The sequence below is a fragment of the Eubalaena glacialis genome, chromosome 4 (genome assembly GCF_028564815.1).
Source record: "Eubalaena glacialis isolate mEubGla1 chromosome 4, mEubGla1.1.hap2.+ XY, whole genome shotgun sequence".
NCBI classification, from domain to species: Eukaryota; Metazoa; Chordata; class Mammalia; order Artiodactyla; family Balaenidae; genus Eubalaena; species Eubalaena glacialis.
Genome location: NC_083719.1, coordinates 118,314,968 through 118,324,625, shown reverse-complemented (window position 1 = coordinate 118,324,625; position 9,658 = coordinate 118,314,968). Strand labels below are relative to the sequence as shown.

The 9,658-nt window shown below is 54.2% G+C and overlaps 2 protein-coding genes across 2 annotated transcripts; one reads left to right on the top strand and one right to left on the bottom strand.

The window, feature by feature from the left end:
* Window positions 1–327: 327 nt before the first annotated feature.
* DND1 (DND microRNA-mediated repression inhibitor 1) lies at window positions 328–3,148 on the top strand. Its single transcript, XM_061188257.1, is given in 5 exon segments — window positions 328–420; window positions 523–640; window positions 1,027–1,488; window positions 2,175–2,564; window positions 2,567–3,148. Coding segments are annotated over 5 exon segments (1,062 nt in total). The 5' UTR covers window positions 328–396; the 3' UTR covers window positions 2,635–3,148.
* On the bottom strand, window positions 2,961–8,597 carry WDR55 (WD repeat domain 55). Its single transcript, XM_061188256.1, has 7 exons — window positions 8,316–8,597; window positions 4,659–4,759; window positions 4,478–4,565; window positions 4,195–4,374; window positions 3,999–4,098; window positions 3,740–3,909; window positions 2,961–3,658 (listed from the first exon to the last, which is right to left on the bottom strand). Exons 1-7 carry the CDS (start codon window positions 8,504–8,506, stop codon window positions 3,337–3,339), a joined length of 1,152 nt encoding a protein of 383 aa, XP_061044239.1. The 5' UTR covers window positions 8,507–8,597; the 3' UTR covers window positions 2,961–3,336.
* Window positions 8,598–9,658: the final 1,061 nt, after the last annotated feature.

The following is a 9,658-nucleotide window of genomic DNA, read 5'->3' as shown; positions in this document are numbered from 1 at the left end:
TGCCTAGCCCTGCCTTCCCTGTCAGAGCCTGGGCCTCCCACTGCGACCACTTCAGAGGTGGAAAATGGGGAGAGACACTTACAGTAGCTCCCACGGGCTATTCCGCAGGGGAAGGGCGCCGCTGACGTTCTCGCTTCCACCCTCCGTCCTGCCGCTTTGCGAGCCGTTTTTTAGGAGGTGGGGCTGCCCGCAGACCCACCCACTAGGGTCTCTAGCTTTCACCTGAGGGTCTGAGGTTCCCGCGGCGCACGTGCGGCGGATACCCCCACCCCCTTGGTGGGCGGGGTCGTGCTCAGAGCCAATGAGAGCTTGGGGGGTGGAGGAGTAGGGAAGCTTCCAGATGGGCAGATAGGGAGGAGGTTATAAAGGGGGTACGAGGGAGCCAGCGGGAGAGCAATGCAGTCCAAGCGGGAGTGTGAGGTAAGTGTTTGCCTACCAGGGGGTCGGTGAGCCCTGGACATCACAGGCGAGGTGGGGGTGGACGCGGCGATACGGCATTCCAACCTGCCCTTTTCCCCTCAGCTGTGGTGTGAGAGGGTGAATCCAGAGAACAAGGCGGCGCTGGAGGCGTGGGTCAGGGAGACGGGCATCCGCCTGGTGCAGGTGAACGGGCAGAGGAAGTATGGCGGGCCACCCCCAGGTACGGTAGCCCCAGCCCTACGCCTACGGGAGGGCTAGGGCAGCCTCGACGGCCCCGAGCCGCCGCGTTCGGGGGAGGGAGGGGCCTACGCCGAGGCTCCACAGTCAGAAACTTCTAACTACCCCGTTACCCGCCCCCCCCGGCTGATGAAACTCATTGTCTGTGGCTTCCCACCCACCCGCCCCCTCGAGGAAGGGAGCCAGTCTTAAGGTGCCAGCCCCGTTGGTAGCTCAGTCACCCAGTTATGCCAACGACCCGGGGCGTACAGGTGTTGTAACCATTTCACAGACGTGTGCACACATACTCCCTCCTGCGCTCGGTCCCTGAACCTCGACCCCGGAACCATCCAGGTGGATGACGGTGCCCCTCCCCCCGCCTTCCCCCAGGATGGGTGGGCAGCCCGCCGCCGGCCGGGTCAGAAGTGTTTATCGGGCGGCTGCCCCAGGACGTGTACGAGCACCAGCTGATCCCACTATTCCAGCGCGTGGGCCGCCTCTACGAGTTCCGCCTGATGATGACCTTCAGCGGCCTGAACCGCGGCTTCGCTTACGCCCGCTACAGCTCGCGGCGCGGCGCCCAGGCCGCCATCGCCACGCTGCACAACCACCCGCTGCGGCCGTCCTGCCCGCTGCTCGTGTGCCGCAGCACCGAGAAGTGCGAGCTGAGTGTGGACGGGTTGCCGCCGGGCCTGAGCCGCCGCGCGCTGCTGCTCGCGCTGCAGCCGCTGGGTCCCGGCCTGCAGGAGGCGCTGCTGCTACCCAGCCCCGGGCCGGCGCCCGCGCAGATCGCATTGCTCAAGTTCAGCTCGCACCGCGCCGCAGCCATGGCCAAAAAGGCCCTGGTGGAAGGTAGGGGTGGAGACTGCGAGGGGCCGCTGGTTGGGGCTAAACGCGTTCTGCCCGGCACTTTACCTCAACACGTCAGCGTAGATCAGCATAGCGGGTTTAAGTCGCGAGACCTTAGGGTCACACACACTTGAGTTTGAGACAGACTATCTGACCTCACGTTTTTAAATTTCCACCGGTGCTACCAGCTACCACTCACCTAAACTTCACACTTCACATGCACTATCTCCTGACTTAAAACTCCACATTGCAGTGAAACATAGAACGTTGTCCCTCTTTAGATAAGAGACTGTTTTAAGAAAAATTGACTTGCCCAAGGCAATCCAACTGAGCCTACCTTTTATCCATTGTAGAACCTGCTTCCTGAAACTGAGAATTAAGCAGCATTTAGCACATTCTGTAGTTCTTGGCAAGTATTCATTGTAAAGGTTAGCTATTCTGATGGTTATGAGGTAGACAAAGCCTGCAATCAACCAGTACTCCAAGGAAACTTAGAAGGTAGCAGTTATTGCACTCCCTTTGTAAGTAAACACAAAGAAGCCTAGAGAAGTTATTTAACTTGCCTGGGGTCACACCAGGAAATGGGGAGGCTACAAATTAAACAGGCTTGTGTGACTCCAGAGGACTCCCGGTCTGGGGGCTTGGGCCCAGGGCTTAGACCCCGCCCTGTCTCTGCCTTTTTCCTGCAGGGCAGTCACGCCTCTGTGGAGAACAGGTGGCTGTGGAGTGGCTTAAGCCAGACCTGAAGCAGCGACTCCGCCAGCAGCTCACGGATCCCTCTCTACAGTGCCTACAGCCAGAGGGCAGCCAAGTAGCCCTGGCCAGGGACAAGGGGCTGGAGTCCCAAGGGGCTCGGGCTGCCCTGCAGCTGCTGTGCCAACGGATGAAGTTGGGCAGCCCATTGTTCCTCACCAAGTGTTTGGGCACAGGCTCTGCTGGCTGGCACCGATTCTGGTACCAGGTGGTGATCCCTGGGCATCCAGTGCCCTTCAGTGGCCTCATCTGGGTTGTGCTGGCCCCCAGTGGGCAGGATGGGCATGAGGTGGCCAAGGATGCTGTGTCTGCACGGCTGCTGGAGGCATTGAGTCTGGGGCCGGCCTCCTGCGGTCTGCTGGGGCTGAGGCAGGAGGTACCATGGTTCAGCAGTGACCTAATCCTCTCCCCAGGCAGCCTGAATGAGTAGGCGGAGCCTGTGTCAGTCCCTGGCCCAGCAGGCCTGGGCAGCTGCTATCTGATCCCAAGAAGGGGAGGAGCATGGGCACTGCCCTAGGCCTGACACAGCCTCCCAGCTGGGGCAGGGCCCACAGCACCTCCGGGCAGCTCAAGTTTGGCTAAGTTGTGGTGAGGGAGCTTCCCTTCCCCCTCCCAGCCTGGGGTTTAACCTGACCCCAGGGTTGTTCTCTGACACACACTCGCACACACACCCCTCTCTCCTCCCACAGCTTAGCATGAATCTTTGCTTCTTATTTTCTTGATTTGTCTTTGTTGATGTTTTTATTTGGTGGGCTGGCTGAGCCAAAGGGTCAGAAATCTGCCTTTGCCCCCACCACTTGGCATTCTGGTTTTGGTGTATGCGTAGTTTTGAGTTTTTCTATGCTGGTTGTATTTATATTAAACCCCTGGTTGGTGTACACCTGTGTCCGTGCCGTCTTGCCCCAGCTGTGGGCTTGTCTTACACTGGTGGAGTGAGCAGCTGCTACAGGGCAAGTACTTCCCCACATCAGTGTGCCGATCCTGAGCATCTTCTTGTGCACAATAGGATATTTTAAATTCCCAGCCTCTCTAGAGATCCAGCCCAGAAAGCAAGACTCTTGTCCACTGAGAACCCATCCTGAGATTCAGCTCATTCCCTCAGTCACTGTCATCCTCACTTTCCTCCTCTTCCTCCTGAGCTGTGGCGTCCTCTCCCTCCTCCCTCAGTCCTGCAAAGAAGTCATCGGTGCTCCAGGCCTTGCTGCTCAGCGCCCGTAGTGGCCCTCCCTTTTTCTTGCGCCGGCGGTAGTCATCCACCACCAAAGCCCGCAGCTGGGCCATGTCCCAAAACTTGAGGCGCTGGTCATGGCCACTGCTGGCCAGGAAGCGGCCGCAGTGGGAGAGGGCTAGCTTCTCCACAGGTTCCCCGGCATGCTGGCCCACACTGCCCACCACTCGGTTTGGCAGGATGTTGACAGCCCTAGACAGAAAGAAAAGTGTTCGGTATGGGCCGGTTAGGTCTGCCCTTCCTGTGACTGGAGGGCCATCCGCCTCCTCTCACCTGATGACTCCATCAGTGGAGCCGGTACACAGCAGACTCTCAGTGACTGGAACCATGCAGTCAATGGACTCCGCTCTCAGGGCAAAGCGGTCACTTGTGGCCCCAAAGCCATCCCAGTTGAAGAGGTAGATGGTACCTTCACTGGAGCCACAGGCCACCTTCTTCCCACACTGCAGGGAAACAGGGCAAACCATGTTTGTGGAGCCACATCAAACCAAGTCCCTATCGCAAACCCCCATCCCGCCGCACCCAGCTGTACTTTCATAAGTGTAACAGAGGTCAGGTCTCCAGACTGAGGCTCGGAGAGCAACTCGAACCGGCGTCGTCTGATGTTGAAGACACCAAGGCAGCCATCTCCGCTGTAGAGAGAGCAAAGCAGCAGGCTTGGCTGGAGGTACCCACCGAGGGAAACATTTAACACAGGGAAGGGAGGGGACGCAGCTTTGAGGCTGTACCTGGCTGTCAGCAGCAGCTTCTTGGCTGGGTCCAGAGCCATGTCAGCAATGTACTCCTCATGCTGCCGCATATCCATTAAGGGGCCCTCCTTCCGCTGGTCCCAGAGGCGGATGCCACCTGTGTCATCCCCAGTGGCCAGAACATTCTCATCCACCAGCAGCAGGCTGTTGATGGGGACACTAGAGACACAGATACAGAACTTCTTTGAGCACCTTTGTCCCAGTAGGGATGTACCAATCAATCTTTACCCTTTATCTCAACACACAGTTGGCTTCCCCTTACCCGTGAGCCTTGGAAATGCGTCTTTCCAGTCGTCCCAGCTCCACATCTAGAAAATGGATGGCTTTGTCCTTGGAGACAGTAACAAGTTCTGTGGGGAGGGAGGGGGAAATGCCCAGGTCATGGTGTTGTTCATTGCTCCCTTCCCACCACCACACTGGTGGCTGCCTTTCCTAATACTCACTCTGCCCATCTTCAGAGAAGACAATGGCTCGGCAGGACTTGAGGTGGTGACCTGAGGACCAGTGCTCCTTGGTTTCTCCCTTTTGGCAGGAGTAGGAAAAGCTGGGGAGAATGGAAGAAGAGTGAATGACTGCAGACCTCACCTGGGAGTACAGAGACCAACTAGCCAAGCTTCCACCTACCTAGGAGTTCCTGCTTGCACACCTCCAAGCCCAAGGAGCTTACCATCCCATTTTCTTTTTTTTAAATGAATAGGTATTTATATTATTATTTTCTTTAATATTTATTTATTTTGGCTGTGCCGGGTCTTAGTTGCAGCACGCAGGATCTTCGTTGCAGCATGCATGCGGAATCTAGTTCCCCGACTAGGGATTGAACCTGGGCCCCCTGCATTGGGAGCGCGGAGTCTTACCCACTGGACCACGAGGGAAGTCCCCCATTTTCCCATCTTCAATGAGCTTTAAATGTGAGGTCTTTTTTTCATTCAATGTACATTTTTGTGACCTCACCCCACCCCTCTTCATCATCTTTGAAAGCCCTAACCTGGGGAAAGATTAGGTCTGTATCACCCTGGAGGTCCAAAAATGACAGAACAGCCCAGAAGTTGGAAATGTAAAGATTAGTAAGACAGGGATATTACACTCCAGGTCTACAGCAGCTAAAGAAAGCCACAATTAATTACGGCACATTGGGCTTCCCTGGTGGCGCAGTGGTTACGAATCCGCCTGCCAATGCAGGAGACACGGGTTCGAGCCCTGGTCTGGGAAGATCCCACATGCTGCAGAACAACTAAGCCCGTGTGCCACAGCTACTGAGCCTGCGCTCTTAAGCCCGCGAGCCACAACTACTGAGCCTGTGTGCCACAACTACTGAAGCCCACGCGCCTAGAGCCCATGCTCCCAACAAGAAAAGCCAGCGCAATGAGAAGCCTGCGCACCACAACGAAGAGTAGCCCCCGCTCGCCGCAACCAGAGAAAAGCCCACGTGCAGCAACGAAGACCCAACGCAGCCAAAAAAAAAAAAAAAATTACGGCTCACCGTGAACACGTGGGGCGGAAGGATGAAAAGGGAGATAGAGCAGAGAGGCACCAGCCTGTAAGCTCAGCTTTGAGGCAAGTACCTGTCAGATTATCCCTAGTGCCTGCCTCAGCAGATCTTCAAAAAGCGTTGAATGAATAAGTGCTTGCTTGCTAGTGAGTTCCAGGCAGGCAGAACTGGGTCTACTTATTGTTTGCTCTGTCCCAGTGCCTAGCATGAAAAAGCTGCTTAATAAACACAGATTGAATGAATACTTTGGAAGGGAAGAGAGCCCTGGAAAGCTAACTAAGGTGATGACATGTGAGTTGGATCATGAAGAATAAGAAGTTCACCTGGCAGAGAACAAAGGGCAGATACTGGAGGCAGATGCTGATGTCTCTCCCAGGGCAGACACGAGGAATGAGGAGAGTTCAAGTGGGCAGACAGAAGTATAGCTGAATCTGGAAAGATGGGCTGGACTAGGCTTGAGACAACCATGTAGGCCAAGCAGAAGTGTGAATTGAATCCTTTGGGAAAAAGGAACCTCTCTGGAATGGTCATGGGAGAAGTTTGAGGCCTCCAGAAGGCAGTGGCTGAGGGTAGAGAAGAGGAGACGAACAGAAGCCAGGGGTGTGTGTGAAGAAAAGTCCAGGGTGACTCCCAAGTATCTGGCACTGTAAACATGGATAAAAGTAGTAAACCTCTCTGCAAGGTATGTATTATTGTTCCCATTTTCTTTCGTCCTTCCTTCCCGCCTTGCCTTCCCTGCCTGCCTGCCTGCCTTACTCTCCCTCTCTCTCCCTCCCTCCCTCTTTTTTTTTTAATATAAATTTATTTATTTTATTTATCTTTGGCTGTGTTGGGTCTTTGTTGCTGTGCGCGGCTTTCTCTAGCTGCGGCAAGCAGGGGCTATTCTTCGGTGCGGTGCGCGGGCTTCTCATTGCGGTGGCTTCTATTGTTGGGGAGCACGGGCTCTAGGCACATGGGCTTCAGTAGTTGTGGCACACGGGCTTAGTAGTTGTGGCTCGCGGGCTCTAGAGCACAGGCTCAGTAGTTGTGGCGCACGGGCTTAGCTGCTCCGGCTCTAGAGTGCAGGCTCAGTAGTTGTGGTGCATGGGCTTAGTTACTCTGGCTCTGGAGCTCAGGCTCAGTAGTTGTGGCGCATGGGCTTAGTTGCTCAGTGGCATGTGGGATCTTCCTGGGCCAGGGCTCGAACCCGTGTCTCCTGCATTGGCAGGCGGATTCTTAACCACTGCACCACCAGGAAGCCCCCTCTCCCTCTCTTTCTCTTTTTTTCTCTCTCTCCCTTTCTCCCTCCCTCCCTCCCTTCCTTCCTTCTTTCCCTCCATCCCTCCCTCCTTCCTCGGAGCCACAGGGCTTGCGGGATCTTAGTTCCTGGGGCCCTGGCAGTGAAAGCGCGGAGTCCTAACCATGGGACCGCCAGAGAATTCTCTACTGTTCCCATTTTCAAAGATGAAAATCAGAAATTAACTTGCCCAAGGCCATTGCAGCTAATGAGGGATTTGGGGTTTAAATTCATTAAGTAAATCTGATAGCACAACTCTCCTGGTTAAGGCCTTCAATGGCTTTTCACTGCTTCCAGCCTACATCTTTTATTCAAAATCAAACGTGTATTGAGCACTAACCCTGTGCTAGAAGCAGGAGATAAAATGGAGAACTAAAGAGACTACAGATTACACTCCAGAACGTTGTTTTTCAAACTCTAGTCATGACCCATTACTGAGCTGCAATCAGCATTTTCTGTGTGTGCCCGCAATAACGACAGAATAAAATAAATCAGAAAATATTACAGTGCATCACACATAATATAAAAGCTATTTTTACTGTGGGGCGAGGTCAAAAAAGTTTAAAAAACATTTTTTTTAGTGGAGGAGACAGTGTTCAAATAATTATGCAAATGGATGTATGATTACACACCATTATGTAGTTTATGAGGAAAAGGTATCTGGTGCCAAGGCAGCATCTAACAGGTAATCTAATTTAGTCTGAGGCATGTTTGAAGAGTGAAGAGATGCTGGGAACTCTGGGACAATAGGTGCAAGTGAGGGAAATTCCAGGAAGAAGGAATAACATGTGCAAAGGAGCTGAGGCTTCAAGGTACATTAAAAAGGTAACTATGAATAAGCACAGAAAACAAAACATAAAAGTGAGCAAGGGCCAGATGGTCAAGGCCCTGAAAGCCGGATTAAGGAATTTCAACTTAATTCTAAAAGCAAAGGTAAACTATTGAAGGGTTTTAATCAAGGAAGTGAGGTGGTTGGATTTGTGTTTTTGAAAGATCAATTAAAGTGGGCAAGAAGCGAAAGCAGGGGGCCCCGTTGGTCCTGTTTCAGGATCAATACAATATTTCGGTGGGAAATAACAATGTCCTGAACGCCTGCTCGTCCGGGCTCCGTCACGACTTTCCAGCCACTTTGTCTCTCAGTTCTTTCAATAGATTTGTGTGGTAACTTGCTTAAAGGCGAATGTTATTAAACGAATTGGACAAGACTGAGTCTTGTAAACTTGGTCTCCCTGTAACTTTCTCTCCTCATCCCAGCTCCATCGCTGCGGAGCTTCCAGACCGAGCAGCCCCACACCCACCACGCTCACCACGCCCCCGTCTCTGCCCCGCACTTACACGAACACGTCCCCGTCCACGTCCCCAGCCGCCAGGAGATCGCGGGCCGGATGGAACGCCAGTCCACTGGCCGGAGCCTCCAGCACGATATCTTCCGGAGTGTCCCGGATCCGGGCTGGGGCTTCCGTGGAGACGGGGTCCTCCTCGTCTCTCTCATCCTCCGCGGGCCTCTCCTCACACGTGCGGTCCATGAACCAGAGGATCCGAGCCGCGCAGCAATTGGTAGCTGAACCGAAGAACCAGTCACTCGGCGGGAGGAGTGGCCCAGGGCACCGCTTCCGGGGTAGGGGGCCAGGCAGGAAGTGGCGTCAAGGCGTTCTCCGAAACCCGGAGAAGGCGGGGCCTGACTCAGCTGGTGGGAGGGACCGACCCGAGGAGCCAGGCCTCCTAATCCCGCTACTTCCCAGTGTTGCAGCGGAGGAGGTTCCTGTGTCAGATAGACGGCGCAACCATCAGTCCCCTCCTTGGTGACTTCACGTAAAGTCGGGAACTGCGTTTAAGTCCTTTCCCCTTTTCCTGAGCGGTGCTGACAGTTTGGTAGTGTCTCCCGCAATCAGTAAAGGATGACTGCCTGCCTTCGGGAGAGAAGAGCGGGACGCCAGTCGTTCATGGTTTGGTGAAAGACCAAGACAAGCGACAGCCGGTTTGGTCAGTAAGCGACAAAAGCCCACGCCGCGAGAATTTGACCTGCGGGGGTCGTAGACAGCAGGCAGTCCGCGCACACACTTAAGCTGCAGCCCTCCATGCTGAACATCCTCGTGGCCAAAGCAACAGCGCCCCGCCCGTTCCTACCGTTTGGCTGCAGACCCTCAGCGGGACTGGGCCAGCAGTGCTGAGAGCTGGCAAGGAGTTGCTGAAAAGGAAAAATGGGCACAACAGTTGACATTCTGGACATTCCGGTTACCAAATGTTCCACAAAGATGAGAGCACTGTGTATGGTGGGGCAGATAAGGAGGAGCATGTGCTCCTGTCTGGATCTTGGTTACTTTCACAAGGCTTGGTGGTACTTGCAGAAACTTATTTTAAACTGGCAGTCAACCCCCAGAAGGTCTCGATCTTAGTGACCCTCTAGGTACCTTCATCTGAGCCAGGTGGGTCTCTGTGACCTTTTTCCTAATTGTGACTGCTGCCTACAGCCATGACATTAGGGTGTCACTTACTGACTGAAATTAGTCATTCTAGGTGCTATTGCAGACAGTGCCCAATTTCAGCCTCCTAGGCGCCATGCATAAAGCTGGCTTCCTCAAAAAGCTCTTGCCCTGTCAAGGTGAAAGTAACCAAAGGCAATGGCTAAAGTAGCCATCTAGCTCTTCTTGGATCTTGTAAGCCCACAGGTCTTAGCT